Below are 21,069 nucleotides of genomic sequence, written 5' to 3'. Positions count from 1 at the left end.
TAGCCTATGTAGTGGCGACAGCGGGTTTCCTCTCAAAATCTGTGTAGTCCTTAACCATATGTCTGACGCCATATAACCGTAAATAAAATGTGTTGAGTGCATCGTTAAATAAAACATTTCTTTCTTTCATTCCATCCAGTGCACAACGACTGGTGTATCAAAAGCCATGGTATGTGCTATCCTGTCTGTGGGATGGTGCATATAAAAGATCCCTTACTACTGATGGAAAATATTAATGGGTTTTCTCTCAAAGACTATATGTCATATTTAACATCCAGTAGCCGATGATTAGTAAATCAGTGAGCTCTAGTGGTGTCGATAAATAAAACCTTCAAACTTTTAATTTATCTTTTTTTCCACATAGGATCATGAGAAGAACCTTAAGGTTGCGGATAAGGAGCAGTTGTCTTCTCTTGTGTGGATCTGCACGAGCACCCATTCGACGAGCCGCGTGACGGTGATTGACGCCAACAACCCGGGTGATATTCTTGACTCATTCCGTGTCTCTTCAACACATCTACTCTGCATATCCAGTGTTCCAGGTAACAGTCAATAAAAGTTTTTGTTATAAAAAATGTCTAATTTATAAAGGCATTGATGCTAGTTAGTTCTCGTGTTAGCCAGTGCACCATGACTGGTATATTAACAGCTGTGGTATGTGCTATCCTGTCTGTGGGATGGTGCATATAAAACATCCCTTGTTACTAATGGAAAAAAGAGTCAGACTTACCCAATGTTTGACATCCAATAGCCGATGATGAATAAATCAATGTGCTCTAGTGTGATCCTAGGGCGGGATGTAGCCCAGTGCTAAAAGTGCTTGTGTGATGCAAGGTCAGTCTAGGATCGATCCCCATTGGTGGGCCCATTGGGCTATTTTTCATTCTAGCCAGTGCACCACAACTGATATTTTAAAGGCCGAGGTATGTGCCATCTTGTCTGTGGGATGGTTCATAAAAAAGATCACTTGCTACTGATGGACAAAATTTAGTGGGTTTCCTCTGTAAGACTGTGTCAAAATGACCATATGATTGACATCCAATAGCCGATGATTAATAAATCAAATTTTAAAACTAGTTTCGGCTATTACAGGTGGGGTTTTTTTAACCATTAAGTTAGAATTGTTTTTGTGTACAGCATGTTTCTGGTCATCTTGGTATTTACAATAGCTCTAAAACTAGATTTCAAGATTTTAGCATTATCCAGAAAGATTTTCTGTCTTTGTTCTTTAACAAAAAGACCCTGAAAAGGTCTGGCTTATTTACGCCATATCTTATCATCACTGGGGATTGTATCACTCCTAAAAACAAGTGCATTTGTAGTCAATCCCACAGAGAATGCCTTTTTTTCATACTATGGAATTTACTACAAGTTATTTATTTTTGAGCCGATTGTTTTCTAAATTGCAGTCAAAAATAGTACTTTTCTTCTTACATCAAACCTCCTGTCAGTGGACCCATTGGGCTATTTCTTGTTCCAGCCAGTGCTCCACAACTGGTGTAACAAAGGCTGTGGTATGTGCTATCCTGTCTGGGATGGTGCATATAAAAGATCCCTTGCTGCTAATCGAAAAGAGTAGCCCATGAAGTGGCGACAGCGGGTTTTCTCTCTCAATATCTGTGTGGTCCTTAACCATATGTCTGATGCCATATAACCGTAAATAAAATGTGTTGAGTGCGTCGTTAAATAAAACATTTCTTTTTTTCTTACATCAAACCAAACTGAAATTATTTACAAAAAAGTTTTTTGTAGGAGAATGGGGCGTACTATAGTATTAGGGTAAAAACAGCACCTTTAAAGCAAAATTATAGTTATGCATTATGTTTATTGATTCAAAATAATACTGTTACATGACATGGTTTAGGAGCGATGGAGTCCGATTATCCCGTAGCGGAGGAGATTCTCCATGCTGAAGTGCCGGTGTTGCCGCAGGAGACCGTTGTGTCGACAGGTAGTCATGACGTTGGCCAGTCTGGTGAAAACAGTGGGATCGGTGGGATCACGTTCGTACAGTGTTCAACTGGGCTCGCTTTGCAGGGATCTCAGATATCACCTGTTGGCTCTCCTCATGGATCAAAAGGTTTGAAATTTAAAAAATTTAGTGACTAGTCTGAAATTCTTTTTTTTAGTGACTAGTCTGAAATTCTTTTTTTTAGTGACTAGTCTGAAATGCTATTGCTATTCGCTTTGTGCTATTGTCTAAACTTTAAAGTGTGTATTAAATTTGGGTCTTATTACTAAAATGGATTTAAGCTTCAGAGAATTGAGTATTTGCATAAACATTTATAGGTTATGCCAAAAATATTACAGGTGTTGTATTTCATTCTGTATAAGTCTTTGCAACCTTGTATATGATGTTCTAAGTCAGTTTAATATGTGAATGATAAATGTTCCTTTTTGTTTGAGGGGATGGGAGTGGGGGAGGGGGGGATAAGTTCATACAAGATCATTTTCTACCAGCAGAAAGGAATAACCTATATGACAGAAATAACTGTTCAAACATTAAGACCATTTTGTTTCAGTTTCTTATTTTAATTGTGTATTTTTTTATGTCCTTTTAAAATACTTCTTTTATGAAGCTTACATTATTAATGTATATTATTACAATAATATGTGCATAGGTAAGAACATGCTTTATACACTATGCGTACACATTCCTGTTTTTCTTATTCATCTAGAAATGTTAATAATATATGGCTAAGTAAGAACATGCTTTATACACTGTGCGTACACATTCCTGTTTTTCTTATTCATCTAGAAATGTTAATAATATATGGCTAAGTAAGAACATGCTTTATACACCATGCGTACACATTCCTGTTTTTCTTATTGATCTAGAAATGATAATAATATATGGCTAAGTAAGAACATGCTTATTTCTTATTGATCTAGAAATGTTAATAATATATGGCTAAGTAAGAACATGCTTTATACACTATGCGTACACATTCCTGTTTTTCTTATTGATCTAGAAATGTTAATAATATATGGCTAAGTAAGAACATGCTTTATACACTATGCATACACATTCCTGTTTTCCTTATTGAACTAGAAATGAGTCCCGAGACGGATGCTGAGGTCAGTGATGCTCTGCATGCTGCAGCTAATGGTGAGTATATATAGAATATATACCTTTTGTTTTGTGTTAGATATCATTTTAACAAAACAAGCTAATTTTCCTAGTATCTGACTAAACGAAAGAGAGGTCAGATACAAGGAATGTTTGTGAGCTTTGTGAAAATGAAATCTTAACAAAACCGAGTGTGGTATTTTATTTATTACCCACTTTCAAAGAATGTAATATTTGTCTGATAATCCATAAATTCCAACATTTTGAGTAGGTAAGTAAGCATTTTGGATTGAGCAGAATGATATCTACAGTTTAATCCAGTGTCACCACTTTCCAAAACAATTTATTATACTAATGTAAGAGTGACAATACAAATATCAGCTAATAGGCATAATAATATTTAATTTGTCAATCTATAATCCAAATAATAATAAAGTGTAAATTGACAATTTAGTCATGTTCATCTTTGGAGCAAGCGAGCAACTGTGTGTGCGTGCATGCATGCATTCTTTCACTGCAGTACATCCAAAAATGTAATTTACTAATAAATTTTAATAATTGAATTAACTTGCGATTGCTTTGGAACAAGTGAGACACTGTGTGCATGTTAACTATACACAAATTATCAGCACAAAGTAAAAAAATAATGTACAAAATCATATCTGGTTTGGCTAGCTTGTGTTGATGTGAATTTGACAACTTCTGTATGACAGTGGTGGTACATACAATATTGTTTTGACACTGCTATATGTTCACCAGATGGGTAATAAATGTATTTCTGTTTTAGACAAAATAAATCAAGCTTAGTTTGATGTACCAGTAAGTTGTTTGGTGGATTTTTTTTCTACTGATCATGTTATTAAATGTATTTATTCCTTGTTCTTTCATGTTTATTTTTGTTAAAAAACCAAACCCCTTACAAAAAGAACCTCCAAAACAACCCACTATTCTCATAATCATTACTGTACGGTATATTAAACCATAAAATAATTTTATATGACTTGTTTTGTTTTGAAAGAAATTTATTTATTTTTTTCTGTTTAGATGATGGTTCCAATGAAGGTAGAGAAAAAGGTTCAGATGAAATCAACAAGGATAATGGAGAAGATGGTAGCTAATTAATATGTACATTTCTGATTTGCTGATATATGAAAAGTGGTACTCTGTTATTATAACAACATACTAATGTTTTTATTTTTTTAATAAAGAATTGCAATTATAAAAATCTAAAATATTTTAATCTTGTATTTTTGAATATCTGTTATCTCCATGTCATCTAGATGATTACATAATATTGTTATTGACTATGAAGAATTGAAAATTATCGATTATTTACATTATTGAAAACTCACAATTATCCAGAATCCTTTTCAAAATGGTGGATGTGTCAATGCTAAAATTAAAGTTAGCTTTAGTTGTTGATAAAGTTGATCTGTTATTTAAGACATTAATTTAATTATTGATTATTTACATCATTGAAACTTCGAAATTATCCTAAATATTTTTCAAAATGGTTCCCGAATCTTATGCTAAAATTAAAGTTAGTAAAGATTAGTTTTAACTATGGATGGCATTTGAAACTACTTAAGGTTGACCTGTTATTTCCGACCCTCTTGGTCCTACAGAATCCTTTTCTATGTCTATGCTGTGTCTATACTAAAATTAAAGTTAGTAGGTTATGTTAGCTGTGGATGGTATCTGAAATTACATAAAATGGACCTGCTATTTAAGACATAAATTAATTTGATTAATGATTATTTGCATCATTGAAACCGCAAAATCCTTATCCAGAAATGGTTTACGAATCTATACTAAAATTGAAGTTATCAAAGATTAATTTCAGCTGTGGGTGGTATCCGCAACTACATAAAGTGGCCATGTTATTTCAGACCCTCTTGGTGCTACAGTTTTTAGAGCCACAGGCTCGCCACCATCATCAGGAACAATAACGCCATCATCATCCACCGATGCCGACAAACCGCTGCAGGACCAGCCTGACATCGTGCGTGACGGTCTGAGCACAACTCTGACCACCGACAACCAGCTCCAGTACGGGGAGCTGGAGAAGATGAGCAGTGTGGTGCCCACTGTGTGGATGGGATCGCAGAGTGGCAGGTCAGTTCACATATACTGTGAAATCTTTTATTTTTGTGGGCTTAAATTTTCATGGTTTTGCATGAATACAGTTTGTTGGGTGCTTAAATTGATGGATAAAAAAAAAACAGTATCATAACTTCATATTATATGTATACATGTTTTTTTTGTGTGTTAACTGCACCAATCCATAAATTACGCAAACATTAGACCATAATGCAAAAGAGTGAATTCACAGTGAATTGAAACAAACCCCTGTAAACCGGGCACCCAGGGGACCAAGTAAAAAGTCTGGTTTTAAGGGTATTCTGCTCAGTACTCATATTTAAAAAGGGACCACAAAAAACATTTGATTTTGAGGGAATCCTGGTTTACATTCTTAGATACATTCTTCTTTTTTTCTTCTTTTTTTTTATTGCCCCAGATCAATGTGACAATGTCATTCTTAGTAATAACATAAATATTAATATTCAGAGCAGACAAAATTAATAGTACTAGTAACTAGGGCAGCAAAACCTTTAGATGAACTAACAAATTTCCTAAAGTGCCTAATTTTAGGCACTGATGATGTATATTTGTGGTATAGTTAATAGGCCAAAACTGCAGGAGTAAGAATGTTATTTTGTTCTTTCAGTTTGTACGTACATTCATCTGTTACACAGTGGAAGAGGTGTCTACACTCGGTCAAGTTGAGAGATTCGATACTTAGCGTTGTGTAAGTTTGTTTTGTATTGTTTGAATGGTAACTTTGTTTATTTAATATTTTGGCAGTTTTCACATCATTTGTTTATAAGTTCAAGGGAGGTAACCTCATAAACTGAAACTTTAATTTGGTAAGACGTATGGTCACTTGGTGATTTCAACATATATTTAGATAAGTAATAATAATTAATACATCTGGCAATGCAAAAGAAGTAAAGAATTAGGGTATTAGTTGGGTGTTTTTTCATTTTCACCTCATGTGGAAAAAAAGTTATATATTTATAAAGTGGACTCAATATATTGAGATGATAGTAATAAAATTAAGTATAAAATATAGACATTTATTTTAATGTCTCATCCATTTTCAGTCAATCATAGTTAATGATGATTTTAACATTCTAATTGAAAAGATAAGGCTTATATGTTGCATTATCCAGTGGTTATGTTTTGATGGAATAGTTTTTTTTCTACCCTTTTAGTCATGTTAAAGGTCGAGTGCTGGTCGCTTTGGCTGATGGGACTGTTGCAATATTCCATAGAGCATCAGGTAATTAAATTTTATACTGACTGATGGTTTACACTACTCATTTTATTTTAAAAAGCGCTAAAAAAATGAGATAGAAAATTTACTTTAAGAAAACCCAACCAAAACCCCCAATATATAAATGCCTCTTAGATACCATTAGGGTCTGGTATCCATAAATGCAGTATAGAATGTATGATTGTTATTTAGTAGGAAATGTATTTTAAATTTTTCTTCAATTATTAAAAAGACAGTAAAGGAACATAACTCTTGCCAGTGTAAATGGTGAAAGAATAATCTGTCTGCATGTTTTATCATGTACCGTATGTAAGGAGATGCTTTTGGATTTTAAATGGAAATATATTTTAAACTCTATATGGAGTTTACCAATTTTAATACGCTTTTGGTTCAGGAGACATATGTTATTTAATGATGTTATTCCAAGAATCATTTAGCTCACAGTTGTTTTTATTCAGATGGTCAGTGGGATTTGAAGAATTATCACCTTCTGGATCTTGGCAAACCTCACCACTCAATCAGATGCATGACTGTAATTGCCGGAAAACATGTCTGGTGTGGCTACAAGAATAAAATACACATCATAGATCCCCAGTCTATGAAAATATCAGTGAGTTTGTTTTCGCTAAGTTACGTTTGTGCTGAAAATCATTCAACATTGATTTATTCATTCATTTATTCATTCGTTTCATACATTTCATTCATCTGAAAATAATTTTATTCATTTTGTTAATTTAGAACAGCTGTTCCATTATCTGCTGAATATTTAATTGGTAATTCGATAGCAGACTCACAATTTATAAGTGTACAAATTACTGTTCATTAAATGCAGACCTTGCCATGAAAGAAATTGATGGGAGTAATTAGTTGCTCCCGTAAATTAGATTATCGTGAGCCATTTAAGATATTACTATATTGAGCATTGATATATTATTTAATCATTTTGTATTATTTTTTTATTTTTAATTCTCATGCTAAGGGGAGCTAACATTACTCTTTTTGAACAAGTCTCAGGGAAGTGATGGGGAGCAAAAGTTATAGCTTTCCCATAAATGATGAAGTCTGTAAATGTGATAATGTTTCTGTTTATAATTTAGATCAAGCATACTCATATGTTAAATGTAACTACATTTTTTTTTTTTTTTTTTATAAATTAAATCAAACACACACATATATAGAGACACTGATTTGTGGACGGAATCGCGGAAATACCTATCTGAAATGGAATTACCAATTTTTTTCCAAAATATTATTTAGCTTTAAATAGTGAATTTTATGAATTAAAATTTATTTTGCCGAACAAGAAATTATGGACACCGATATCGGCCTATGCTATACTATTATACTAGTACCTTTGTATGTTATGCCAAATGTGTAATGTAGCTCATCTAGATGTTTTACCAGTCGTGTTTTCTTTGCTTGTTCCTGTTGATTTAACAGGGAAAACCGAACATTGTGAGCTAAAATTCTCCAATATTTACTTGAGTGAAAGATTTATTATATGATATTTGCAATATTTCCGATCTCACAAAGGAATGCAAGCTTTACATACAGTATGCCAAGCTTTATTAAAAGTAAATGATGCAAGTGAAGTGGTTTGTAGTGTGATCAGCAGGTAATTATTTTCGGGATAGTTTTGTAAAGAAAACAGAATGTCCGAAGTCTGCATATTCACAAGTTAAATTCTTGTTTTTACTGACATGCTTTTTCTCATTGCATATTTATTTATTTTATATCAGCAATTAATTACAGTGTGTGTGTGTGTGTGCATGTGCATGTGTTTGTGCATGTGTGTGTGCGTGTGTTTGTGTGTCAGTGGAACAAAAATGGAATTTGTTTAATACTAAAACAGAAAAAAGAAAGAAATTTGTTTAATTCTGAAACAGAAAAGGGAAAAATCTGAAATGGAAAATTAGTGCCTCTACATATATGTTAAATGTAACAATGTTTATGTCATATATGTTTATAATTTAAATCAAGCATACTCAGGTTAAATGTAATTATGTTTCTGTCGTTTTTTTTTTTATAATATAGATAAAACATACACATATATGTTACATGTAATAATGTTTATGTAATATATATTGTTTATTTCCAACAGAAAAGTTTTGATGCTCACCCTCGAAAGGAAAGTCAGGTGAGACAGCTGGCCTGGGTGGGTGATGGGGTGTGGATCTCCATTCGACTGGACAGTACCCTTCGGTTGTACCACGCCTACACACATCAACACCTGCAAGATGTCGACATTGAGCCATACGTCAGTAAGATGCTTGGTAAATAGCCTGATGAATATGATATCATATACCATAGTATTTCTTCTTCTTCTTCTTCTTCAGTGTTCAGGTTCTTTATGCTCCTTGAATTCAAACCTTGAGTTTTACCAACTCCACAGTCAGCAGCAGGTCATCTCTTTCGCCCCAAAGTTTTCTCCCATTGTTCTGGGTTGTGACCAGATGTTTTCTCTGATACTGTCATATGTGAACATATACCATAGTATTTAGTGCTTAGTCTTTCTAACAAGCAGTTGCTGCTAATGTAAGCAAAATTATAATTTGAAAGTTTAAAAGATGACATGTGCCAAACAATTTCTTGCATATATTGCCGTATAATTTTGAAAATAGTCTTTACACAGTCTTTTTGGACAAAAACTTTAATTTTGACTACTTTGTATTTGGAATGTAGATTAACTTATCATAAGTTACTGTACTTGAATGACTTGGCTAAAGTAAATAATGTAAAAAAAAAGACTAGTTTAGACAAACCTAAAGGCAACACAAATTCAATGTTGATCAAATGTAGTCAGTCATGGCAAGAGTTGCGTCCCTTTACTTACTATCTTTTTGTAAATACATTATACTTAAATACCGGCCTCGTTGGTGTCGTAGTTAGGCCATGGACATAAGGCTGGTAGGTATAGTATTCGCAGCCCAGTACTGGCTCCCACCCAGAGAAAGTTTTAATGATTCAATGGGTAGGTGTAAGACCACTACACCCTCTTCTCTCTCTCACTAATCACTAACAACTAACAACTAACCCTCTGTCCTGGACAGACAGCCCAGATAGCATAATAAGTTGAAATAAATAAATAAATATACTTAAATATTCTGTGCTGCTCATCTGTCACTTATTATTTCTCAGAATGTAGAATATTTACAAATATATTAAGATTTTTAGTTCATGTGATAAAAATTTGAAAGGTTTATCAAATTTACTTTTTCTTCATATTTCAGGAACTGGCAAGCTTGGCTTTTCCTTTGTACGAATAACTGCCATGTTGATTTCTTGTAATCGTCTGTGGATTGGAACTGGGAATGGTGTCATTATTTCAGTGCCATTGTCAGAAAGTAAGAATATATTTTTTCTCATAATCGTAGACAAAAATGTTTATAAATTAAAATCATACACAATTCTTTGAACACAGTCTTGAACAAAATTATTTTTAGGTTTTGACTGAGAATTTTAGGCATTTAGGGTATTTAATAGATCAGATAGAATCATTGGAAAATGGTGTACACATATGACACCCTTTTGAGTGTGGGCTTGTTATTCCTAAAATCATCTTTACTTAAATATTTTCCGGCTTATTACACGCACTGGTGTATAAACCGCACCACTTGTTTTTAGACCAAGTTCCGATCTTTGTTCGTACATAAACCGCACCTTTAAATATGCCGCAGTGAAAATAAAGCCACAATCTTAATTACAGTTAATTATTGTTTGTATTTAATACTAATAAAGAGATCCATTCTCCCTTAAATTAAAACAATAAATAATTGTTGAATGTGTTGCTTTCAGTTTCATTTCACCTAATGGGAAAGTTTCGTAAACAAAACACTCGCTATTGTTACGAAAATATGAACAAGAACTTGATAATGCTAATTTCTTAATCTTGCATTAGTTGCAAAGAAAAAAAAAATACATGATAATATTTTATTTGTCCCCAGTATGATTATATAGCATGAACCAAAAAAAAAAGGGCACAAGTGAAAATTATAATAGATCTACTCACTCGATTGCATGGGCGTATGGGGTCTCTTTGATTTAGGGGGGCTGGTTGGGTTGATTTGCCCGAAATTTTACCTAGATAAAAACTGCCCGAATTTTCCCCACTGTTTTGCACGAATTTGGGGGGGCAATTGCCCCCCCGGGCCGTACGTCCATGCTCGATTGCAAAACACACATTTCTCTGTAACCTAACTAGTGTGCCGTGTGCAAAAATTACATATTCAAATGAGGTCGGGTCAAGCTGGATATGTGGCAGTGAACCGAAACTAAGCACAGTCCTATCGATCGTTACAGTTTTGACATTGTTTTATAACTTTTAAACGACGGCCTTTAAAAATATATATATATATTTGTCGAGAATTATATATGTGTAATTACATGTAATGTAATGAAATACATTACAACAACATTATGCTCTGTATAAATTAGCGGGCTAATTAGATTGGAAATGTCGACATTTAGTACAAACATTACAGGTACTCCCAATTACCGTATGTGATTTTAATTCGCAAGCTTCGTACTAAACTTAAATTTTGATATATTAATTAAAAACATCACAAACAGGTTAGAAACTGTTTTGATGTCCTTGTTAAAGTCCGGCTTTTGCAATTATGGCCATGACATTGTAATTGTATCACGTGACATTGTTTAGGCTGCCACTGGCTTTTTTATCTGCAATATCGAACATGCAAGTTGGGTGTGTTTACTACAAAGTATAACAACACTACTTTGTATAATATGAGGAAAGTTACTTCATTTTAGAACATCTGACAAACACATCTGATGCACTACTAACAATAAATGTTACAGAAATCAAACTAAGAAAGTTCATGGACAAGTCCATTTTTGAAACTAAGTATAACAATACACAAGCGATGTATTGTTTCTAGCCTGACTAAATAAAGAGCCATTCCATCGTAATACTTCAGTCCCAGTCATTTGGTATGCTATATTATTATTATGAGAATGAAAAAAAAGAGTTCTGGTTTATATGCACAGCGGTTACCGTAAAATTCATAAATAAAGCGCACCATTTTATAAACTGCACCTTGCAATTCACAGTAAAAAAGTAGCAGCTGATATGCCGAAAAATACGGCAATAGTTGATTGCAGTGATCTTAAAATTATTTAATCTAAAACTTAAGTAATAATTTTTATATCATTTATTAAAACATATAATTTGTAAATATTTTTTTTTAAATACGTATAATTATGCTCATATATGGTTAAAAGGACATTTGAAGCCCTTTAGATTATGAATTGTAAATTTGTAGCAATATAGTAAATAAAAAAAACAAAAAAACAATTGTGGAGTCTGGGATGTTAAAAAATTATTTTAATTAAAAAAGAAAATTAAATGTATAAAAACACAACACTGAATAGGTGATGATTTTGGCTTATTTCATATTTCAGTATATTAGAATAAAATTTATTATAAAAAAACAGAACAATTATAGTGACAAACGAAAAACATACATGTGTATCTGCACAAAATTGCTTATATACCAGCCTCCATTTTAAGTGTTTTTTGGTGTCAATAATTTATGTGTAGTAAGACATAAAAAAGGAAAACTGTTTTGCAGCTTTTGGAAATAACAAAATGTTTCTATTTTTATGTGCAGTTTGTAAAAACATTGGTCAAACTAAAAATAAAATGGCAATATTCACCCATAGTGAAATTAGAAAGTTGTTTTTCTCATTTGTTTTTAAGTTCCTGCATACAAACACACCAGACATTAACATTAACATAAGAATAATAAAATATAGAGTTTAGTAGAATAAACTAATCAAGAAAATCAACTTCAAAGTCCATGATAAAATTATATTATTATCTATGCCTGAGTATTGTTGTTTTATTTATCTTGACCAATAGTTTTCAATTACAAATTGAATATAAAAAATTATTCAAGCCAGACTGGAATTGTTGTCCAAAAAAACAACCCCAAAACCCACTTCAAATGGAAGCTTGTACCCATGGGTTATAATATACAAAAACGTCTAATATATTGCATATTTAATGACAGGTAATAAACAAGTAACTACATAAGTATATTTAATGACAGGTAATAAACAACAAGTAACTACATCGAGTAAACGTCAGCCAGGCGGTGTGGTGCGAGTGTACAGTGATTCGGGGACAGACAATGTCACGCCCAGCAGCTTCATTCCATACTGTTCCATGGCGCAGGCCCAACTCTCGTTTCACGGCCATAAGGATGCAGTCAAGTTTTTTGTGGCTGTTCCAGGTTAGTTTAGTCTCATTAGTGATATAGTCCATTGTCTTTGTTGTCTAGCTCTATCAGGGTTTAAGCTTGAATAAAATGATGTTAGTAACTTCATTCATTTTATTTGAAAATATACGACCAAATTCAGTTTATTTTAGATCATCAAAATTCCAAAATTTGAAAAAACTTAAAGGATGCTAATTTTTGCATTGGCCTTTCAATACATTAATTTTGAAATTTAATTGCAGATTTTCACCTTCAGTTTGTCTTTCAGAAATATAGCAAATAACAGCTTAAATGCTGGTGTATATGTGTAGCCTAATGTTGTATTGCCAGAGATTAAATTGAGAAAATAGAAGATTGCAATATTTCCTTCACTGTTTAGAAAAAAAGTATGTTTTAGTGCTTCCAGTAAAATTGCATGTGTTATATTCATGATTGTATTGTTTGGTGTCTCAAGCTTTTTGTTAATTTATATAATAATGAGAATTAATGTGGCATGGTTTTTAGTGTCTTTCTTCATTAGTGGTCTGTGAATAAATTATTGTATATTTTGGTGTACATTTGGATACCTTTGTTTTATACTGCATGTTAACATATGTTGTTTGTTGTCAACCTGACTATCATTTTAAAAATGGATCTGTATGTGTCGTTTCAGTGTGGGCTTTTTTAAATGCCACAAGTAACACACAAAGATAGTTTTTTGTCTCACAAATATATAATGATTATGAGATGAATAGTGAAGCTGCAGTATTTTTATTATTTTTAAAATTTTGACAAAAGGAAATAAAAAAAATTAAGTAGTAGTGGCTGAAAAGTCAGTCATGTGACAGCAAACAGTATATATTTTAAAGGTGGACTATCATTGGTTTTCTTTTATGGAGAGGTGACAAGAAAGATAACTCTGTTTAAAATTTGTAGATGATTTGAATAGTTGTTTAATAGGCTTTTTTTTTTAGTTGTTAGGATGCTATTTATTTCAGATCATAAGGGAGGTGCAGTGTGTTACGTAAAATTGAATGGAAGCTTATATTTGATTTATGTTATGATATTACTCTATGATTGAGATTTTCTGATCAGAATGTTGTCAACAAGAGTAGTAGAAATATACAAATAAAATTATAATAACCAGAATAGAAGGGATGTACAAATTATTATTAAGCCCACCACACATGAGCAAAAAGTTCTTTGAAACTATTTGAGGGTTTTTTCATTGTGTTGTTAAGAGGAAAACATATATTGTTTGATATTTTTGACCACAAGTGAAAGAAATCTCACAACGTTTGGGTTATATGAGCTACATGTATTAGCTAAATCTGAATTCAGCAAATGACCAATAGAAACATAAAAATTAAGTGATGTCATTGTGACAATCATAAGCAGACTAGCTCAGCACTTAGCTGGTCATGTGTGGTGAAATGCTGTGAGCAAAATGTCTCAAGTAATGTTTTACTCAGCTGATAGCTCTCTTGTGTGGTAGGCTTTACCCAGATAGGCAGAGAGATTTTGCGATCAAGCTCATTCATGCAAGATAAACAGTGTTGCCTCGTAAGCAGTTGAGATATTCACTTTTAATTGAAAATAACATCATGCCCTTAAAACCAGGTATAGTTTTAAGCTTCTTGTGGCCTTAGTTCTAATCAGATGATGAAAAGTTGAACATTTCTAAGCATTTAATGTTAAATTGTTTAATGATAATGATAGTTAAAATCCTTATTAAAACCCATATTAAGTTTTTGTACACATTTGAAAACTTGTTTGGACCTCTTGAGATGTTGGGTCCATACAGTTGACTGATGTATGCTGTCATTTGAAAGATCACTACTGATAAAATTCCAAACACTTATAAATTGTTGAACCACAGAATTGCACAGTTGAGTCCTAAAGTTTTATAAGAATGAGCCCAGACAGGTGTTTGTTTATTGGTCTTAACAAAAGACTTGCTGACCAAAAGATTCTTGACAAAGTTTAGAAATATATGAATAACTAAATCATATTATTCTTTATGCCAATATAGGCCACTTAATATTTAAAAATAACAGTATGCCCTATAGCTGTAAAGGTCAAATGTGAACTCTGTCTCAGACTTAGTTTGTAAAGTCTGAAAACATTTAATTTACATTGCTCATAAACCAAGGTTAAGCTTAAGTCAGATATTCAGTTGTTAAATGTATGTATGTATGCCCACAAAAAACTGTCAAGTCAAATGTCGGAAATTAACGTGCTTATATCAAATGAATGTTCAAGCACGCTTGTTGTGGACACAATGTCCGACTTAGGCCAGGCATTGTACCCAAAACAAGAAGGGGAAGGGGGAAAAGGCTTCTGCAAATTGCAATAAAAACAATTTTAGGTTAAAAAAAAATAAAAAAATAAAAATAATCATAATCTGGAAATTTAACTTAAATGCCAAATAAATAATTTATGTGCGGCGAGCCAAACAAATTGAGGAAAATTAGACGCAATTTTGACGGTTCTCTAATAATAAATATTTTAATTAGGACTCCTAAAATTAACTAATTTTGAACCAGAAGTAAAAGCAGAGTGCTAAAATAGAATCAAGGGGTATCTCTAATGTGGCTTCGCAATTCTCACACCAGTGAGTCTAACTTCCAAAAATCAAATTCCTACAAGTTATAAAAAAAGATATAAACTGGAAGTAATCCAGTATACAGTTAATTACTGCCATTATCAAGTTAATAATAATAATATATGGGTATACCAAGGTAACACCTTGACCATAGGAGGTTAATGTCAAGGCGAGAAAACGGGAAGGTCCACTTTCATTTTAATTAAGTTGTCTGAAGCAAATCCCAGCTTCTCCTCTAAGACAAACCAACTATTAAATTAGTTACCAAATATATTCTGTTACTAAAATATATTTGAAAATCAACTCGAAGGTATATTTCAAGGGCGAGGAATGGCACAGGTGCAACCTACTTTCCTCTTACCCTTTTCCTTTATTTTATAAAGTTGTTAAATGCATTCTCTGATCTTATCATTTCTCTCCCCCCCCACCCCCTCCCATCAGCCATAAGACTGGTAGGTATTGCGTTCCCATCCTAGTATGGGTTTCACTAACAGAATGAGTTAGAAAAGATTAAAGTAGAGGTTTAAGGCCATTTCACCCGACTACTCCCGTCACTAACTGCTAACAACTAACTATTAAATCCTTGGTCTGGACAAACAGTCCAAATAGTTGAGGTGTGTATTCAAAAACCAAGAGCAGGTTTTAATGACTGAGTTGGTATGTAGATGTAAGGCCACTCCACCAACTTCTCTCTTACTAACTACTACAGACTAACACTAAAGCACTGTTCTGGGCACACAGCACAGTTAGATGAAGTGTGTGACCAGGACAGCATACTTAAACCTTAACTGAAATTTAAATTTTAAAGAATAATAGTACACCAAAATATACTTGTAGAAAACAGGACCCATATTCACAAAACATCGTAAGCCTAGTTTTACACGTAAATGTAAATCTACGACTGAAGAGCTATTCACAAAACAACGAAAACGTAAGTTACGTGTAGAGTTGGACGTAAATATAAGAGTGCCTCCGGTTACAACTAACGCTGCACGTAAGTCGTGTACATATAATAAATCAAGCACGATCGCCGTTATTTACTATTAGTTACGAAAACTGGCAGCATTTCCAATAATTGAAGCAGTTTGCGATGGCGAACCCTCATGGATTTAACATAGTTTTGTTGGTGATCGAACGGATGTTTTCGACTCGGCCAATTTCTCCTCAGTTATCTTTTCCTTTTTAAGAAATGTCCTCAAGTTCGTACCAAAACACGGATCCTCACCAATACCAAAATGTCATGGTTCTCCGTTCGTGATGTTATTGTTAGCAGACGACAAACGAAATTGAGTTTTGCGCATGTTATTTTACCCGGTAGCCATCGTTTCTAATGTTTGTTTTTTTAATTTCTCCGGTGAGTGTTAAATCGTAGATTTACATCCAACTAAGTTACGTTTACATTTACGACCGTCTTTGAGAATAAGATGCTTCTTGCACGTAAACGTAAATCTACGGCAGACGTAAGTGCTAGTCGTAGACGTAAATTTACACCTTTTTGTGAATATGGGTCCAGTTCCTGTGCATTAAATAAATATATACAGAACTGCATTTACTTGAAATATGGTAATAAAAAGGTTTTAAAACTAATCATATAACCAGTCACTTCGATATTCCAGAGGTTTTCTGTCAATTGCACATGCTATTCACGCTTTGCACACAACTTGCTTTTATTTCACGCCATTTTTCTTATTACTGGACCACAAAACGATGGTATGGATTCTCGTCACTCAGAAAAATACCTATGTTGGTATCTGATTGTCATCAATGTGATGGAAAGTGAATTCATTTCTTTGGTGGGTTTGCTTTGAGGTTACCGGCCTTGGTGGCATCGTGGTAGGCCATCGGTCTACAGGCTGGTAGGTACTGGGTTCGGATCCCAGTCGAGGCATGGGATTTTTATACCAGATACCGACTCCAAACCCTGAGTGAGTACTTCGCAAGGCTCAGTGGGTAGGTGTAAACCACTTGCACCGACCAGTGATCCATAACTGGTTCAACAAAGGCCATGGTTTGTGCTATCCTGCCTGTGGGAAGCGCAAATAAAAGATCCCTTGCTGCTAATCGGAAGAGTAGCCCATGTAGTGGCGACAGCGGGTTTCCTCTCAAAATCTGTGTGGTCCTTAACCATACGCCATATAACCGTAAAATAAAATGTGCTGAGTGCGTCGTTAAATAAAACATTTCTTTCTTTCTTTTTTTGCTTTGAGGTTGGAGTGACACAAAACACTGTTGCTAGACATTTTGGTGTTTGTTAGTGTTCATCAAAAAGACCATACAGTGTCTGCAGAGAATTTGTCATCAGTTTAGGAATACTAGAGACCTTCAATATTTAGGGAGCCTAAGTGTGATGTTACATTCATAAAATGTCTATATTAGGCTAGTACACCTACGGAATCATTTGGAAACAAGTCTGACATTCCGAAATATCCCTGAGTTAAGACCATTTTGTGGAAGAACTGTATGCAACTGGTTACATGATCACAAAACATGACCACAACCATTTAGTAATACATAGTCGTGTTACAAACAAGGTATAGACCACACTTTAGGTTCATAAAACAGGAATGGACCACTGTACTTTTAACAGATAAATAATACATGTATGGAAAACAAAATGTTTTAATTTATTTAAAATTTAAATATCACTGAGGTTTTAATCATGTACAGAAAAAAAATTCCATTGAATATATAATGGATTGATACTATGTTTATCATGACATGTGCTTCTGAATTAAAAAGACATTAAAAGTTTAAAAAAAATAAAAAATAATACAAAAATTAATTTGTGAAGCATGAAAATAAAAGGTGACCCAGACCTGAAACATACACACTGCATTGATACCAATTTCATGATCAGTTACAGGTTTCCGAATTGCCAAATGCATGTATTAAGTAAAAGTGCAGATATAAAAAAATTACCAAATTACATTAGTTCTGCTTGCACACCATTTAGAGAGGAAATTACTGCCCATCAAGTGGCTGAGATAATTGAATTTCATTGTAGAAAAAAAAGAGTAACCAGTTACCACACAGGATGTGATTGAGTAAAATAACTTTACATTAGGCACCATGTGTTCAAGTATAGATTTTTCAGACCCAGGTCGATGTTCTTGACTGTATAATTTCTTCCAGCAAACACGAAAATCAATGTGTAAGTTCAGTAGCAGCGAACTGCAATGTCAGCAGTATAATACGCAACTGTGTGTTTTAGATGAAAGGAATGTTTGATTAATGATCACTTGAGAATATTGTTTAATCGGTGGCTGTTAGGTGTCATGCATAAAAATATATATGGTGTATGTGACATATCGGCTAAAGAATGAAGCAAGAATCCTGCTGTTATAGGATAGGCTTTTTTATCCTTTTTTTTTTCTTTCTTTTTTTGTAAGAGATTTAAAAGAATAAAGAATACAATATTATTAGACATGACATAACCTTTGATTTAATTGCAGTTAAAGGCACTAATGCTGTGGATGTAGTGTAACATATTTTCACCTATTGCAGGTGGGTTTTTTTTTACCATTAAATTATATTTACAGTTTTTTGCTTAAGTGATATATTTTGGTCAAATCCATTATGTTTTTGGTTAACTATGTGTCTGTGGTAGTTCAGAATTAATTTTATATTAAGTAGAAAAGGTGTGCACTTCTAACTTTAAATGTCGATGCAGGTTAATAGTTAAACCTTTAATTTAGATTAGTTTTTTAAATTTCTACTTAAATCCCACTAAACTAAATAAAATTGGTCAATTTGATGTGTTCTTGTAACCTTTTCCCACTAAGTTATTTGCTTTTTTCCCCTGCATTTGTCATTGATTAATGTTGATAAAACCAGTAATCAATCAATGATGGATTTGTCTGCGGCAGCCATCCCGCTAAAACTAGTTTGTCGATTTACTTAAGACCTCGTATTTATAGCTAATTTTCATCTGCAAATTCTTATTGAGGAGGAACCCTGTTTGCATAGTCTATCAAAATCATGAAAATTTCAGCTCACCCACTTACAGCAACCCAGTGACTGGATAAATTGACTGCAGTTCTTTAGAAAAATAGAGCCCGACCATTAATCAAGGTTACAAAGAGTAGATGGTGGGGTGTTTTCTAAGCACACATTACTTCAAGATCAATACTTCGGCTGGTTCTGCTAACCAGTAGAATAAATCTTTTCTGGACATGTGTGAAATTCATGGTACAGGTTTTCAGACATAAATACTTGCAAATTAGCAGCTATTTTCAGTGCTAAAAGACATATAATTATTACATGGCACGAAATCTTTTGCAAACAAATAATTCAGTTTGATTGCTAGTTATACACCTTTCAGTTCATCAATGAAGAAATTGGTTACTGAATGTGTACAGACTTCAATTAAAAATACTTGCAAATTAGCAGCTATTTTTAGTGTTAAAAACATATAATTATTACATGGCATAAAATCTTTTGCAAACAAATAATTCAGTTTGATTGCTAGTTATACACCTTCCAGTTCATCAATGAAGAAAGAAATTGGTTAGTAAACATGTAGCATGTTTTTAAACTCAGCAGATTATACAAATATAAAGTCAATCAAATTCAATACATTTGATGCTTGGGTAATAATGTTAAATGTAACCAGAATCCTAGCTATACAAGGTTTAGAATTTTTGTGCCCTTTGTTGATGAGACACCAATCAAAAGATATAAAAAAGAAAAGAAATTATAACTCAATGATTCATGAATGTCTATGGGTGTGGGTTTTAATAGTTTAATAGTGCAACAATGTGAAGCAGTGGGTTTCTTTTCTCATTCTGCATTTAACATATGTAACACATCTGACAATGTGCTGGAGTGTCTAAATATATTTCTTTTCCTTGCTGTCTGAGGAAGTGGGTTTTAGTTTGGTGATAGATACTCGTCTGGACTGGTCTCAGTGGTGGAGTGGTGAAGCCATCGGCCATGAATCTGGTAGGTGCTGGGTTAATCATCCCAGTAAGTACCGACCAGAACCCTTTAAGAAAAAGCCTTTTTTGTTATGTTCTTGTGATGCAGACAAGCTGAACTATTTTCAGAATTTGTGTTCTGCATCAGTTGCTGTCATTACTACAATATTTGATTGCTAAACCTGCCGCCTGCACTTGTTCACTGACATTCTGTTGAATAATTTACTGTCTGTTATTACCTGTCATGTGGATTAATGAGACCCTTAAAAGCATGTGCGGGTTTTTTTTAAAGATACTTTTTCTTAACACATGGATGAGCTTAAGTCTGGCCTCAGTGGCGCAGTGGTTAAGTCATCAGACTACAGGCTGGTAGGTACAGGGTTTGCAGCCCTGTACCGGCTCCAACCCAGAGCGAGTTCTTAAGGGCTCAGTGGGTAGGTGTAAGGCCACTAAACCCTCTTCTCTCTTACTAACCACTAACCAACTAACAACTAACCCACTGTCCTGGACGGACAGCCCAGATAGCTGAGGTGTGTGCCCAGGACAACATGCTTGAACCGTAATTGGATATAAGCACGACAATAAGTTGAAATGAACTGAGCTTAAGTCTAGTGTAAACAACTTGCTATATATTGTTTTGGCGAAGACTGTACCATGCTGAAACACATGTCTTTGAAGGGTACCTCAGATATGTTTTTTTTGTTTTATATATATAAAGGCAACCTGATAGGTTGATAGGGTATTCTGTTTATTTGCCTCTATTGACATAAAGTTTAGGTACACCTGCTCTTGGCACAATTTTTAACTTTTGCAAGAAGACCTTCCATCTACAGAAACTTGATGATACCACTGGTGGTTTTGTTTCTCCCTTGACATGAATAGCCAAACCTGTGTTATGCAGCTGCCTAAATGGAATATAAAAAAGA

At 33.6% G+C, this 21,069-nt stretch overlaps 1 protein-coding gene across 10 annotated transcripts in view; it reads left to right on the top strand.

Moving 5' to 3' along the window:
* The window catches only part of LOC121373962 (C-Jun-amino-terminal kinase-interacting protein 4-like), a 109,541-nt gene that overhangs the window by 61,273 nt on the left and 27,199 nt on the right, over positions 1-21,069 (top strand). For 9 of the 10 annotated variants that reach the window (XM_041500819.1, XM_041500818.1, XM_041500816.1 and 6 more), the window contains 11 exons: positions 365-542; positions 1,865-2,080; positions 3,053-3,109; positions 4,115-4,180; positions 4,960-5,185; positions 5,799-5,879; positions 6,346-6,413; positions 6,866-7,017; positions 8,509-8,680; positions 9,638-9,751; positions 12,476-12,658. In XM_041500819.1, coding sequence (XP_041356753.1) covers positions 365-542; positions 1,865-2,080; positions 3,053-3,109; positions 4,115-4,180; positions 4,960-5,185; positions 5,799-5,879; positions 6,346-6,413; positions 6,866-7,017; positions 8,509-8,680; positions 9,638-9,751; positions 12,476-12,658 — 1,513 coding nt within the window. Of the gene's footprint in view, positions 1-364; positions 543-1,864; positions 2,081-3,052; positions 3,110-4,114; positions 4,181-4,959; positions 5,186-5,798; positions 5,880-6,345; positions 6,414-6,865; positions 7,018-8,508; positions 8,681-9,637; positions 9,752-12,475; positions 12,664-21,069 lie in introns of those variants that run through there. The other variant, XM_041500820.1, reaches the window with a different exon arrangement.

This window comes from Gigantopelta aegis, chromosome 6 (assembly GCF_016097555.1).
Source record: "Gigantopelta aegis isolate Gae_Host chromosome 6, Gae_host_genome, whole genome shotgun sequence".
Taxonomy (NCBI): Eukaryota; Metazoa; Mollusca; class Gastropoda; order Neomphalida; family Peltospiridae; genus Gigantopelta; species Gigantopelta aegis.
The sequence above is the reverse complement of the archived record's forward strand: the minus strand, read 5'-3'. Positions and strand labels throughout refer to the sequence as shown.